The sequence below is a fragment of the Tyto alba genome, unplaced genomic scaffold (genome assembly GCF_018691265.1).
Source record: "Tyto alba isolate M040663 unplaced genomic scaffold, T.alba_DEE_v4.0 Super-Scaffold_45, whole genome shotgun sequence".
NCBI lineage: Eukaryota > Metazoa > Chordata > Aves > Strigiformes > Tytonidae > Tyto > Tyto alba.
The window spans coordinates 34,648,445-34,664,902 of NW_024881321.1; the positions used below are offsets into that span (position 1 = coordinate 34,648,445).

The 16,458-nt window shown below is 38.0% G+C and overlaps 1 protein-coding gene across 5 annotated transcripts in view; it reads left to right on the forward strand.

Moving 5' to 3' along the window:
- Window positions 1-16,458, forward strand: part of MYO16 (myosin XVI) — a 395,602-nt gene that overhangs the window by 152,263 nt on the left and 226,881 nt on the right. For all 5 annotated transcript variants that reach the window (XM_032997101.2, XM_032997107.2, XM_032997106.2 and 2 more), the window contains one exon: window positions 12,825-12,933. In XM_032997101.2, the coding sequence (XP_032852992.1) occupies window positions 12,825-12,933 (109 nt within the window). The remainder of the gene's footprint in view (window positions 1-12,824; window positions 12,934-16,458) is intronic.

Consider the following 16,458-nt stretch of genomic DNA (forward strand, 5'->3'; position numbering starts at 1 on the left):
TGAACAAAGAAATAAAAAAAGAAACACAGATATTGTTTTCTTTTTGTCATGCTTGGCTTTTGAAATGAGTATCATGAATATATAATTCTTCACTAGGTGCTCTTTAATATAATAATTTTTTTTAACTCCTTTTTAGGAGGTAGACTATTGAAATACTGATTTACTTTAAGACAAGTGCCTATCTTGAGAGCAAGATTATTTCATGTAATTTCTGTTTGAATAAAGAAGAGACTGGAGAATTGGATGTGGGAGCCCTAGTACTGGACTTGAACATGTTCTGCCCATGGTCCAAACTTGTTGATGGAAAACAGTGTCACACGAAAAGCTAAAGCATCCCATCCCTGACATCACATCTAGTCAACAAGAGCAAGATAGAAGATATTCTTATGGACTCTTTCCTCATAGATTTAAAAACAGCAGTGATACCATATGAAGATGACATACCAAGGCTGATACAATTAACATTCAAATTGTATGGCAAATTTTGGTCATGCATTCGAGATACAAATTTTGATTATGTTAAGAACAATTACTTGAACTTGATGAAAAAATACAGAATGAAGTATGGAAGTAAAGAATCAGCAATGGGTGTAACAAAAATAGTTCTGTCCTTTCAATTTCTAATCAAACTAGCTGTGTGATTCTGCATGTTTTCAGATATTTAGGTAGAAGAAGAGAGAAAATGCAAATAATTCCTTGAGGTAAAGCTAAGTCAAGGAAATCAGATTTATTTAGCTTAGAAATGAAGACCTTAAATGCCAAGAAACCTTGGTGATGTATGCTAGGAGTCAGAATATGAAGAACCACCATGAAAGCCGACTTGTCAACTAATTAAGATCCAAGTATATATCTGTATGTATTTAGAATTAATAGAAATTCAGAATAATCCCCAAATCCTCATGAATGTTGTTCTAGGTTATGGAAATAGTGGTAATTTGAGAAATGCACATTATTTTTTGTTTGATAGCTTCTGGGTTAGTAGATTTTAATTTTTCATCTCCTAACTGTATGCTTAGTTGTATTTTACTTTGAAAGATGCTACTGAAAACATACACTTCTGCAGTGTTATCAGAAGTGTTCAGTACTGGAACCGAGTGGGATTTTATTTGCCTTTTGCATGCCTTCCAGCTGATGGGCAGAATTTAAGTCCCCATGGTGCACAAACAGATGGGAAAATGTTGGTCTTTAGTTTTCAGTCATCAGTGCTAATTCTTTTATCTTCTGAATGCATTAGTCAAACAGACTATGCCTGTCAAGCAATCTGTAATATGTGCCATGACAGCTTTTTTTTTTTTTTTTTTTTTTAAATTCTACTGATAATCTTTTCAGTGAACTGACTTGGATACATTCTATTAGTTTAAGGAAAAAAATGCATTATTCATGAATTAAATGATTATCAAAATGATTGTGGAACTTTGATGATTTTAAAGTACTATTTTTATTATTTGTGTGAAAAAATTCAACAACCAAGAAGCACATTTTCAAATACAATTGGGTATTTCTGTAGGCATTGGTGATCTTATATGTGCACATCTATATGATGCTTTTTATAAACAGACACTGTATTGGCACATTTATTTATCCTTTCCTAACCAATGTGTCACAGAGATTAAGATGCCTGGGATTTTTGGAACACTGTAATGTTCTTTATGCATATTGGCATACATCCATAAATCCTAATTTCTAGATTGTGACAAAAAAGTCTGTTTTGACCAGGAGTTAAGTTCTTAAGTTGCATATTCAGATTTTGGTGCCCATTTCTGCAACATGGAAGCCAGAAGTGTCATGAATTTTATAATTTGTATCCACATGGCAACTGAAATATTTTACTTACAGAAGGATAAGAATTTCCAACTGCATTTGTATGAAGGTTCCTTGACTGGTCTAGCATGTAGCTATGAGGGGAAAAAAAAAAAAAGTAGTAATGGCAGAGCATAAATTTATATTCATACAAATGCATATATTCTAGCAATTGTATAAGGGCATTGGCATAAAATTTTCAGCACTGAGTTATCTCCTGATTTCCTTTAAAGTGTCTTTTTGGACATGTGCGATCTCTTCAGTTTATGGGCCTGGGGGGCACTTACAAGGCTCTGAATTCAGCTTTGGTTATGTAGGCTGTGTTGTCACAGGCATAAGGGATTGAGCTTTGTGTTTGTGCTTTTATGACGTGGGATCAGGCATGCTGAAAATTAATTCAAACCTTTACTTATATCACAAGTTAAGCTCATCCAGATGGCAGACAGTTCCTGCTTCTTGTGAAAGAGTAATTTTGGTAATGTGACAGGCTTAGGTTTATAGACAGTAGCAACTCTTACATAGTTTAAGCTCTGAAATAGAACAAAGATTGCAGACAGCTAGTCATCAGTACTTTTCCTCTGTAAGGGGTGAAAACTGCTTCAAATGAGCTGCAGGTAACCATTGACTCAAGGTTGTGGAAGTTCTGTGTCTAGTGCACTGGGCCAGCCCACTTTACGGAGCTGTGCTCTCTGCAAGTCCACTTAAAAGGAAGTGAGATGTTTTTCCATTTGTATTAAATGAGATTTTGTATTCATGAATATGCCTTAACATGATGCCCTACTATGGAGGAAATCAGCTGAGCAGGAACATGTGTTCCCTGCGTTTTCTCTGTAGCTACATAAACCCATGTAAGGCATGCACCAAACATTTGCTAGTGTATCAAAGTGCAAGCATCATAGATGCAGTTACATATTTTCAGTTATCATTTTGATTTGTGATCCACAGATTTTACTTCTGAATTGCTGTATAGAGTTTGGGTTATTGTTCAGATTATTTTGCTAAGAGATGCTCTGGAAAGAGAGTAAGAAAATATTTTCAATTTGGAACTCCTACATGATGAGACTGCTGTTTGCATTTCTTCAATGCTTTTAAAAGTTCAGGTTTCAATAAATAAGAATTTACTGAGGAAAGCCTATTATTTTAGAAAAGTTATGCCTAGGTCTGGTATCCATTATGGTTGGGTGCTTGGATGTGGAACTTAACTACCTGCAAGTAACTTAACTGCCTGAGAGAAGTTATAGTTTATTATTTGTAAAACATAGTACTTTGAAGCTCAAGTCATGAGTCTTGACTTACTGGAATTTCCATTTAATCAAAGATCAGGTGTGTCCCCTCAGGCTGTGGTAATGGAAACTGCCCTAAAAAGGATGAAGAATGGGCTTGTGAAAAGTTGCCTTTGTACAGCTGAAATTGTAATTTATTTGTTTTCCTTTGAGATATATAAAAGAAAAGAGGCTGCTAGGCTTAGCTGTATAGCAGATATCCCCATCTGGGGAATGGTTTCCTATCAGTCCCCCTCATGTCTTCTGTAAAGGGAGTATGTTGTCTTTTTTTTACTTTTCTTTTGGCAGGCTACATTAAGGGTCACTAAAGCCAAAACAGAAGCTAGAACAGTTTTGAGGTGATTGTGCTGTTTGCCATGGTCTATACTGGAAGTTACATATCTTCATGGATACCTTAAAAATATTTGTGATTCCTTCTCCATTTTCTGTCAAGCACAGGGGGAGGAAGAATAAAAGTAAAAATTTAGAGATAGCAGACTGCATGGTAGACTCCTAGTCCTGAATCTGCTCAGGGGATAGCTGGATTTTTCATGGGCTTTTTTTGACATTTTGTGCTGGAACGGGAATCTTTGCTTTACTCTGGGGTTGATAGAAATTGATTTACTATATCCCAAATATTTGAAGAATCTGTGGTGTCATGGAGAAGGGGCTTCCTTAAAGACTTATGTGGAAAAAATGAGAGTATTAAGACTGCAATCAGCATTCTGAGAGACAATATATAGATGTAGTAAAATAGCTTCTAGATTGTTCTGTACCCAAAAAGAGAAAACAAAAGAGGTAACTCAGCTTGTGTGTGTCAATTTGCTTCTTAGTAGGCAGGCAAGCCTGGATTACATTAGGAACAGGCAGGGGAACTGTCGATGGAGGATCTATAATTGTAATCACTAAAAACCTCATTTGTTTTTTCCCAGCTCTTCTAGTAACTAAATTGTTATTTCAGTGAAATAATTTACTGCCTACAGAAAATCTGTTGTTGAAATGAGTTGGAAGGAAAACATGCTTTTGAACTGAGAGCAGCTGCTCAATCTCAATTAATCTTTTATTTCGTTGTCTGTGGTTTGCTAATGTGTAGAAGTCTTTGACTTTTTTTGAGCCTTGCCTTGAGAACTGTTCCTGTTCTGACTAGCATCATGGATTTGTGGAAAGTGTGGTGACCTGAAACACAGTACTGTGTAGAGCAACTTTATCCCTTTCACTCTGGTAATGAATGAGAGTCAAACAAGTCCAACAGGAGCCACAAAAAGAGGAGCCAGCTAGATTTCTAGGATGTGGTATCTTTAATGAAACTTTTATGCAAGCTGTAGAGGTTGGAAAGTGAGATCACATAGCACCATGGAGCCCATGAGCATGTGTGATTTCCTGTATGTTCCTTGTTCACAAGCAAATAGAGCATTATATCCTGATTACTGTAGCTTTCTTTTTAACTGATAGCATACTAAGGGCTTTTGGAAGGATGTAGCATTTATAAAGTAACCATAGTATATATGAGATCATGCATATATGTGCAAGTAAACCATGGACATCCTTCAATGAGCAAAACTTTTAAATGGAATTTATGTGAAGAAGTAGGTCAATTAACAGGGGGAAAACTTCACTCCTCATGTTACAGGAGGTGAAATGCGACAAGTATTTTGTGAAGAACTACGTGTAGTCTTGGTCTACTCACATGCTTAATGTAATCTTATAAAAAGAAAGTTTGTAAATCATGTGGTTTATATTTTAAAAAATTAAGAAAAAGTGAATAGTTTACTGAAGAAAGTGTTACTGAAGAAATGCTAGCCTTTTCCTTTTGGAAACAGTGGTTAACATAGAGGAGGGTAATACTGTGTAAATTTTGGTACATTTACACATATATAAAATACTTTTATATATATGGAGTATGTGGAATGAAATAAAAATAGATACTAATATAAAAATAAATAAGAATATAAATAGATATCAAGAAGTCAGGTGTTGGGGAGGGGGGTTGACAGGTGACTGCAGAAATTGCACATGGCGAGCATACTGTGGAGCACTTGAACCACAGTAACAACTGTGCAGAAGCCTGTTACTAGGAGGAAACTTTTTTTTTTCCTTTTGCGTAGCAACAGGTACATTAACAAGATGGTTGTTTCTGCCTCTGTCATTTTTTTTTTTTTTTCTTCTAGCCACACGTATTTCCAAGCCTATATTTTATTTCTGATTGGCTTCATAAAGCCTCATGAAGCAAATGGTGGTAAACCTAGGTAAAAGAGGCAGTGGCTGGGTCATGACTTCTGTATTGAAAAATATTTTATAACACACTTGGGACATTCTAATTACTTAGTTATGTCAAATATTTAAATAACCTGCATGGAACATGAGTTTAAAAGAATAATTTAAGGCATGCAACAGAATATAGGACTTTAAGCATGAATTACAGTGGATCATAGTCAGACTTTGGAGCTTACTCAGCTCTTACCTAAAATGGATGAATGCTAACTCTGGTTCAGAAAGCAATTCAACTGGTTACCCCTAGTGAGCGCAAAGTTCCCTGGCTGCATAAACTGTAGCATCCTAGCTGGGGAGCTAAACAGGAGATAGGCAGAGACATGGCCAAATGCTTCCCAAGTCCTTGGGGAACCTTGGTAAGTTAGGTGTTCTCTAAGAAAGCCTCAATCAGATTACACTGCAGTCCGAACAGTTGTGATGGTATTATGTTTCCAGACATACAACCTAGTGGTTAGAACTCAGTGCTTGAATATAGGAAATGGTTGGAGATGGCTGGAGGTGTAAACCCACAGCCCTTCTTCCTACAACACTGCCTTTAATTATGTCCATAAAGTGTTGGGAGAATGTGTTTTTCATCTCTGTCATGGTTTGAGCTCAGAGGACAACTGAGCACCACACAGCTGCTCACCCCGCCTTTCCCCCCAGCGATGAGAAGGGAAAAATAAGCCAGGCTTGGGATTCGAGATAGGACTGGGAGGGGCAAATCACCCATTATGGTCACGGGCAAAAGACAGACTTGTTAGGGGAAATAAAAAAAGAACATAAATTTAATACGGACACTAACAGCACTTAACAGAATAGATAGTGAGAAGCATTGCCACATCTTGAGAACACCTTCCCCCCCACCCCTCCCTTCTATCCGGGCTCAGCTTTGATATCTCTACCTCCTCCCACCAGTGGTGCAGGAGGCAGGGGATGGGGGGTGCAGGCAGTGCCGCTGCTTCTTCCTTCTTGGGGGCGGGGGAAACTTCTGGAACTTCTTCCACCTGCTCCAGCGTGGTCCCCCTCTCACAGGAGACAGTCCTCCACAAACTTTATCCAATGTGAGTCCCTCCCACAGGCCGCAGCATTTCCCTCACTGCTCTGGTGTGGGATACCAACTTTCTCCAACTGGAATCCCTCCCATGGGATGCAGCACTTCCCCAGCTGGCCCAGCGTGAGACACTCCTGCATGCTGCAATCCTCCCAGCACCAAACTACAACAACAAGGGCTGCTTCTTCCCACAAGATCCCAGACTTCTTCGGGCATAATCACCTTAGTTGTCCATATGAGACCCCCCCACATGCCATAAATCAATGTCTACTCCACCATAGATCTCCATGGGTGGCAGGGGGGGCCGCCCTGCCGTCTCCCCACAGGATACAGGGGGGTCTCTGCTCCGGCACACCTCCCCCCTCCTTTCTTCCTCCGTTCCTCCACTGACCTTGGTGTTCATGCAGCTGCAGCAACTCCTCCTCACAAGTCCAACTGCCCGTCACCACGTCCCTTCTTAAATACGTTATCGCAGAGGCGCAGCTGATTGGCTCAGTTTTGGTGCAGAGGTGGAGCTGACTTGGAGCTGGGGGAGCTTCGAGAAGCTTCTCACAGGGGGCCACCCCTGTAGCCCCCTCCCCTGTCGTCAAAAAAAACCCAAAACTCACTCAAACCCAGGACAACCTATCCTGATGAAGTTAAGACTGCTGATACACAAAATACTGTGGAATTCAGAGAGACAGAAGAAAAGAAATATTTTTAAATCTGTAAAGAAGGACACATTCCTCAGAACAGGGATGTCTGCATCTGGTTTTTTTCCAAGTAATGGTAGGTAGATATGTTTCCCATTTGGGAATCATGTGATAAGATGTTTAAGAAACACTGGAAATAAGAAAGAGTATCAAGGATTATTAGCCAGCTAGTAAATAGCACTGATAAACCTACATCTGTTGCACAGAAGAAGGAAGTTTTAAGACTTTAAAAAATCAAATATTTAATTAAAGGTTTGCCCCTGTGCATGTTAGATTGATTTTTAGATTTCAATTAATTATTAACAAAAAGAGAGATTGATGGAGAAAATTAAAAATAAATTGTTTGCTTGTGATTAAACAATATCACTAATTAGGCTTCCCAAATATAAAATATGGACTAAACTAAACTCTTATTTTACCACTGGGAGTTTGGACATTGTTCCACTGGGATATAGCTATAGCCACATAGCCTTAGGAGTTCGTGACTGCATTTATACTTTTGCACTTGGACCAAGTGGCAAGGGGTAGCTTGGCTAGGGACAGAGACAGGTAGAGGATTCTGGGTATGCTCATAGCACTTTCACATGTGATTATGTCATCAACTTACTATTTTTTATATGTTCTTGCAAATCAAAATTTCCAATAGTGCTTGGACTTGAGAAGCTATTTGGTTCTTTTCCCACCTTCTGAAACATTATTTGGGAAGGAAGAGTTCAGCTCCTACCTCCTGGTGTGCAGAGTGGTGCTCTTCCCTGTACCATCCTAAATTAGCTAGAAGTTTAGCTATACACAGATGTGATCATGGGTTAAGCTGCATTGGGAATATATATTGTATCATGTATTCTGCAGTGAATCTGAAGTTGTTCATCTCTCTTCCACTGAATGGGAGGTCATCTCAAACTACTTCATGCTGGCAAAAAATGAGGGTATGCCCATAAACTGGTACTGTGAAACCATTCACATCTAACCTACCTCATGCTATGTTACTCCTGAGCTCAGTACCTAATATTTAGGATCATCAGTTTTGCATGTATGTGGAATTAAGCTATTCTACTCAGTTTTTTTTCTGAAATGAAAATGTATCAGTGGTTCTACAAATAAGTAAATAGTCAGAAATTAAAACAGGATTAAAAATGCACAGTAAGGTGATCCTACGATAAATTGGAAGTCTTTTGAATCATAATTTCTGGGACGAGAAGGGAAATCTTATCTCCTTTCACTACCCAGAGGAGATAAGGTAGCTTCTCTTTGGCAGCAGGCTCTGATTTCTGGTCATAGGGGGATAGTGTGCAAATCTGGCACCATCTACTCAGTTATTGTTGATCACCAGAGTTCACTCTCTTATGCTGTCTCTATGCATGGATATTGTTCTGCATAGCAGAACGTGCACTTCAGTTGCATTTTGCATTCTATGTATTGAACTAGGTGTCTTTGGGAACATTTTTGAATAATGTATTTAAAGATGTTTCTTCTGTAGTCTTTCTAGAATAGAAGCAATTTATCGTTGTGGTATTTTTTTTTCTCAAAAATACTTTTTGTATTTATGTGTTACATTGGAAAAGGTTTTGCAATACATTTATCTTTTTATTGAGAAATGACTTGAGAATGAGTTATTGAGGATGTGCTGAGAATGGGTAAGCCAGTAACTTTTCATGTACACTGAGCACTGCATGCAGAATTCAAGCAGGTGGATAAAACATTTGAACTGAAATGGAATAAATATGGGATTGCGTTTTAAATATAAACAAGGTATGCATATAAATTTGGAAACTTTAATATCAGCAGCCTAGGGACAGTACTGCTCATATTTTCTTCAAGAGTTATGAACAGAAACCTAAGAGCAAAGTAGGACTATATTCAGATAATCTGAATTCCATCTGCATCTCTAATCATATCTGGGTTTCTTATTTTCTGCCCTGCAAGGCCATATATGTAGCAATAGCATTCAAATTCTTTAGCACAGTTTAGACCATCTGAATTTGAACTAAAGGTACAATATTTGTGACATTTGCTACCTGCAACATGTTCCACATCTTTGTCATGCTCTGTCTATACTTTTGCTTGAGCCTGCTGTTTTTCTGTTGCTTATTTTTTTTTTGCCTCTCTCTTTCATTTATTCTGCTCTGACTCCTGCTAGTTACCTGTTTGAGCTTCTGCCATGTCTTCTGCCATCTGTGAGATTGCCATCTTATCTTTACTTATACAAGTAGCTAAATGGGAAGTTTGCATTATAATTAGAAAATAAGACTTTAAATCAGCTTCCAGAACTGGCCATAACTAGCTGAGAGATGCCTGGGAGTAAAAGAATTCATGAGCAACTGAAAAGTCTATGTCACATTTAACAGTGAGTAATTTCTAATGTATCATAGGCAAATGTGCAATCAGAGTGAACAGGAAGGAATGTCCCTACTACGAGTACTTCAGAATACTGGTGTGTACAATTTGCATCATACTGACAACCTGTCACACATCTTTTTGGCAGGATATCATGCAATACACTAAGGAAGGGAAATATAGTGGAATTTCCCACCTTTCAATACCTGGAATGACATTCTGTGCAAAGCACACTGAAGTTTGGTACTGGGCTTAATCTGCATGATGCTAGCGCTGGGGGGCTGCAAGCAGGGCTGGAGCGTAAGAATTGCTGAAGCAGGAACTGAGCAGAGGACTTGGGGGGAATTACATCTCTGGCAGGACTGTGGCCAGTGAAGGAGCCCATGCCAGAGCAGTGGAAGGAGAAAGAAACAAGGATCCACCAAAGAAGAGGAACCACATGGTGCTGACCCCAATCTCCTGGACTGCCAACAGCAGGCGTAGCCTGCGGGCAGCAAGGGGATTGGAGATGGGAATGCAGAGGAGCGTTGCCAGGAGAAGAGTCCAAATGTAGTTCCCTAAGTGTCTGTGTGTTTGTCTGTTTCTATTTTTTGGTAGCAGAATCAGTAATTAAAAGTGTTAGTTGGCCAATAAATTAAGTAGAATTCCCTGAGATTAAACTTGTTTTATAGCCAGCGACAGACTTTACAATTCACAGTGTTTGTGGCTATTCTCAAAACATTTGATACAGTTCTTAAAATCAGATTTGCTGAAGTTGGATGTGGCTAGCTTGGTGGGTGAGGAGTGAGCAGTGGACATCACTTACGTCTATTTTAGTAAGGCTTTTGACACTGTCTCCCATGGCATCCTCATAGACAAAGTATGGGTTAGGGAAGTAGCTAGTGAGGTGAATTGAAAACTGGCTGAGCAGCTGGTCCCAGAGGGTTGTGATCAGCAGCACCAAGTCCAGCTGGAGGCAATTCAGTAGCGGTGTACCCCACGGGTTAACAGGGGGGCCAGTCCTGTTCAGGGTCTTCATTAATCACCTGGACAGTGAGACAGAGTACACCATCACTAAGTCCACAGATGATACAAAGCTGGGAAGCAGGGATGATAGACCATATTGAAAATGCTTATTACTAAATCCCACGAAGTATTTCATTTTGAAGCAGGACACTATTTTAAAATGTGCAGCACTGTTCAGAACTGCTTCTTTACCTGATTTCTGAGATTTTCTCCTACCTTTGCTACCACAGCTTTCACCAAACTTGACCTTCTGTTTGGGAGCATTGCAAACATTTCTTAAGAAATGAATTAATATAGAACTACGCAATAAAAATTAATTGGAGCTGAGTAATTCCATGTTATATCCTTCTTTCAGTGATGTTACATCTTAGAGAGGAATGAAAAGTGTGGTGCTGGCCAAGTTAATTACCCTACTTTTTCTGAAATTAGTATGTCAGAGGTCTTTTGGTTTCTTAACAAGTAAGAAAATATATGTAGGTTTCTTTTATTATTATCCTCTTGACCTCCTTTTGACATTGCCTGGAGATTATTTACAAGTAGGGAGGGATAGGTACCTAGAATACTTTGTGCTTTTTTTATTGTATGAAAGTCAATTAGATATGAAAATATGTTACCTCCTTGATTCTAACATCACCAGCAAACTCTCATGGGTCAGTGAGTAGAAAGTAAAACAACCAAAACCCATGCTTCCTAGTAGTGGAACGAGTGCAACAAATATTTTTTGAAGCATCTTGCAAAGATATCATGATCTTGAAATCCATCTTTTATTTGATTTTTGATCATGTTTTTAATTTTGTCTGGCAGAACAGTTAAGTAGAAATTTATTTTCATAGCACTATAACGAATATAGGATTTTATACCTTGTAAGTCTCTTTCCTTGTAAGTCTCCTTCATTAAGCATGAGAGTCAACTCCTCTCATCTAATGTCGTTTAGCAATTTAAAATATATACATCTAATCTAAACTTGCTGTATATCTTCCCCTTACAATCAGTGCAGCAAGACATGCACTAAAAGAAAGTAGTATACCTTGCAGCAGTTTAGGATATTTTGCTGTATAGGATATGGTCTGGTAGGACATCTGAGGTGTTTGAGATAGCTGAGATGAGGCATTCTTTGATGCCTGTCTGTCCCCTCCTCACTACAATGGAAACCCGGGAAATCGCCTTAGAGTAGCTGTCCAGTTTCAACACATTACGTTTGATGACATGAAGGCCACATGAATTTGCTAGTTTTTCATGATGTATTTCACTCTGAGCTAGAATCTGAGCCCATTACAAGTTTTTCCTGGATACAGTACTTACAAAATAAGCTCATGAAAGAAGCAGTCATACCTTCTATTAGCAATTCCTTATTACAGTTGACCTCTGCTGCTGTGGTTTTAAGAAAGGCTGTCCTTGGTACCCCTCATTTTTATTAGCTAAACTTTTTATCATACAAGCTGGTAAGAAAAGTGGTTAAATTTACCAGAGGTCACTCTTATATCATAATTCCTTGCAGTTTAAAGTCATAGAGAGAACACTTGAATTAAAGTTATGGCCTCTTAAAGAAGATACATGACATTTCACTGTAATGTAAACTTTTATGTCCACCAGACATTTATAATATTTTCAAGGATAAGATGAGAGCTTTCTTATTAAAAAAATGCCCTTCACAGCGCAAATTCGTACACTTACAGTATTTGATATAGAAAATACAAGTTTGCTTATTGCGCTGGTGGTTTCTTTTCAAGCTTCTCATGAATCTATTGCCATCCCTCCCTCCCCCTCCTAATGGCTCCTTTTAGCTGTCTGTCCTTTATATTGAATTTTGAATGAAACTTATAGAATTGTCAGGTTGGCTCCTTTAGGAACTACAGCTGAAATCATCAAGCTCTTTCATTGTCTCCAGTTGGTGACAAATGGCAATTTTATTTAGCAAGGGATGGTTCTCTTTGAGGTTGGATTGATGGATGAGGCCATAAGAGGTTGGGCTGGCTGACAAGGTTACCCCTACCAGCTGTCTATCCATCCCTTCTGCATGAGTGTTTGTGCTGCCTGTCAGTCAGCTTTTGAACTACTGCTGTTTACTGTGTAGTGTTTTAAAGCAGACTGTAGTTGGTGACAGCTTACTTTACTTTAAAATGCTGTGCTGCAAATGGTGATGCTTCCAAAACTCACTGATGAGCAGCTCAGACATCTGTGCAGTAAAGGCAAGCTGAACAGCTAGGGTGGCAACAGTGTCAGCCAGCCCTTTTTGACATTCAAGAGTCCTTTATTTTGTCTTAGCTTTTTTTGTGTGTTTTGTTTTGTTTTGTTTCAAGTTATAATCAGCCTGCAGCCTAAGAACCCCAGCTTTGAAATGTTTTTGAATGGGAATGTATAAGAACCCCAGTAGTGTTTTGAGATTTCACTACAAAATCCTAAAATGTTTTTCATTCTTGTCTGTAGGCTGGAGCAAATGTGCTGCTGCAAGATGTTAATGGAAACATTGCACTTGATTATGCCATAGAAGGGACTGAATCTAGCAGCATCCTTCTGATGTACTTGGAAGAAAATGGTAAGTCAGCTCTTCAGCTTCTGGAATGCTTTTATTGAACATGACATAAAACCGAAAAGGATGGATATTGATTTGACGTAAGATAGCATTGAGGCCAGTGGAACTATATTAGTTTGGAGATGAAGGGAGGAAGATGATTTGGAGTCACGAAAGTTTTTAGTGCGTTTAGATTGGAGCAGCTAACAGAGGTTAGTGGCAGTGGTCATCGTCAGATCTACTTTTGCCCATTTATATGGAGACGTTAGAATGTGATTTCAAAGCAGAAAAAATGCAGTAATGCAGAATCTTTTAAAACAACTAATTTAACAGTGTGAGGACCAGGTTTCCCATTTTGTTTAATTTCACATGTGAGTTATGTGTTTCCTCAGTCTACTTTTTCCAGTGACAGACTGTTAAATAAATCAATCTCTGTAAGTCATCTGAGTGGAAACATATATGAAACCTCATCACTTGTTAAAAAATATTAGTATTGGTTTTGTTTTCTGTTTAGAAAATACTGTAGCTAGATTTCTATTATGAAGTATGCTTAGTATGTTATAGATTACAGGACCTGTATTGAAAAAAAGCGTTTGTTATTCACCAGTTCCAAACTTAGATAAGGGTTCTGAAGTGAGATTTCTAGCATAGCTTTTGGCTATAATAGCATTGTCTGTACCTCATCATAACACTGAGGAAAGTGTATTAAGCAGAAATAATGAGCAGTAATGTAAAAATGTATAATTTCAACATTGCCTCCATATAAGAAATCTCTTTTAGCATAAACAAAGTTAAGTTATATCCTGTTAGTGAATACTTAAAAGAGAAGTTAACTTAAACTGGCAAGGAAATCACACTCAGTGTCAAATCCTATACTGGTAGTTCATAATACATCCAAGGTATTACACAGGTATATTTTATAATTTTGCTTCCTTGGTGCCTGGCAATCTCTTCACAGCTCATCAACACTGGTTTTGGATTTTTCTAATGGCAAGACAGGTATTAGCTTCTAAAAATTTGATGGTCTTGCAAAATGCAGATATTTGGAATCTAAATGCTCCAAATACTTTGGCTGATGTGGTATTTAACATGTAGCATACAACAAGATGTAGTCTGCTTACTTGCAATTATTAATGCAGATCTATCAGAAAGTGCTTCCTCTTTCCTTGGTTTGTCTTTCTTTTTGTTTGGTTGCAAAATGAAACAGATTTGGAAAAATAAAAGATTGACTAGTTCCTTGGCAAAGTGTCTATGTTGAAGGAACTTATATGGAACAGTGGAATTTTATGACTAACGTTATCAGTGTTAACCTCAAGTAGATAGGAGAGGCACCATTCCTCATTAAACAGTGATTCTGTGAATGTGGTAAGCTTCCAATGAAAAAAACCTGCACATTATGAAGGTGAGATCTACCGCTACTATCTTTAGATAGCTAAGCCTGAGCTAATCATCCAGACCTTTTTTTTTGCTTGACAGAAATAGGAAATGCATGTATCGTTTCAGCTCTTCCTAACCTGACTAAATGAGGAGAACTGACTTTTAGGACTGTTTCTTTCTGCTGACTAATAAGACCCTAAGTTGACAAACAGTAATTTATCAGTCTTAGTTTTGGACTGTTAGGGTAGATCAATCCTATTCCTTAATTGCAGTGCTGCGTGAAATCCTGGCCCTTGGGTGATCAATGACAAAATGCCCATCAACTTTGCTTGGTCTGCTACTATTCTTCTTGTGACAATAGACAGTTCACAGTACCCTTATTTCACACTTAGTTTTTAAAATTTAATTAGTATCTTCTCAAATATTTATATAGAGTACCATGGTTAATAATAATAGAGGAGGGAATCTTTGAAGGCAATAAAGCTGTCTGGATGCATATGGAATACGAATTTCCCAGACTTAAATGTTTCTCTGTGGTCTGTTTTCATGAATCCCTCATCATTGCAGTAATCCCCATGCACACCTGCATATACATACTCCAGCATAGAGCAATGTCATGGCAAAAAATCTTGTACAACATTAGCTGATCCTGTAGTAAATGCCATCTTCAGCCTGTAGTGCTGTAAAACACTCACCTATAGTCTCACCTATCAAATACAATGTATAAGGCACATTTCCCCATTGTTTGTACTTCCCTGCATTCCTAAAAGGTTGCCTTGATACTCTCTATTCAGCTGTGCACCCTGGTTTACAACGTTAAGAAGAAATTGCTGTGTAAAACAGACTTACTCTAATCATTGCCTCTAACTGTGGAGTTCACAGAGAAAAATAAATCAAGTGCCTTATGGCTCCGCTAACAAGAAAACAAGAAGCTATCAATTTATTTTGATGAAACAATGTAAGATTGGAACAAGTAGATTTGATGCTACAGAAAACTTTGTTAATTGGGGACATGAAAGTTGTTAGAAGTCTTGTGTGTTTATAATTTCTTGCAGATTTCATCACTGTGGTAGTTCAATCTGTAGCTGCACTACATATCCTAGTGAGTGAACTTCCTCTTTATTGTGGAAGATAACCTAATTTACTCAGCAGACCTGGATAGGTGATAACAATAGGATTAGATGCATTTAATGATTTAAATATTTTAAAATATTTTTACTTATTTACTGAAGTTAGTTTTCTGAGTCCTGTTTGTAAGTGATCTATTAGGACATAGGAGTATCACAAGTGCAAAGTAAAGTTAATCCTCTAGCAACTGTCTGAAAGCTTTCATATGTACTTTATTGTTATGGAATATAGCTCATCAGGACGTTATATGGAGACTGTAGTACTGAACTCTACATAAAATTCTGTATGTTTCATTAAAATACTCTCTTTTTCCTATACAGAAATCAGCTTTCTCTAATCTTACTTTATGTTATGTAACTGATGTTACATTGTATACTGAAACTAATTATTGACTGAAGAAAGCAATAGGGAGAATTTACTTACCTGAGAGAACAAGTTGAGGTGCATATCCTCTGTATATAAAGACCATCCTTTGTGTTGGGTAATAATTCTAGTACACTATATAAGCTTAATTTAAGACATCCCTAATCAAGGATGGAAGGGAAAATACAGCATCCAATTTCATATTTAGGAAAGTGGTGGAAATAGCTTAGCTGTATGATACTTGATCACATCCTAGGAGCACTGAGAAGACTAGTGTGCTCCTGAGCTCCAGGACTTTATTAGAGTTGGTTTATCTAAATCAAGTGTCTCATAGTCACTCTATAACAAACCTTCCTTTAAAGCAAGAGATGCTTCGAAGGTAGGGATCTGTAATGGGCCATCTGAATTGTGATCTGAAATGCATGCTTCTTTCCAAGTGCTATGAAGGGAGCCCAGAATGACTAGCTGAGACATACAAGTCTGCTACATTGGATGGGATTCAGTTTAAGGTTAAGATATCTACATTTACATGTTTATATGTAGGTGCCTATACACTAGCTTTGGTGTCTAAATTCCTATTACCATTAGTGGAGTTCTAGGAAATACTGTCACTAGAGAGCAGAAGGGTTATCCATGTTACCAGCCTCTAGGAAAACACAGGTAAACACTGTTAAATTTGTT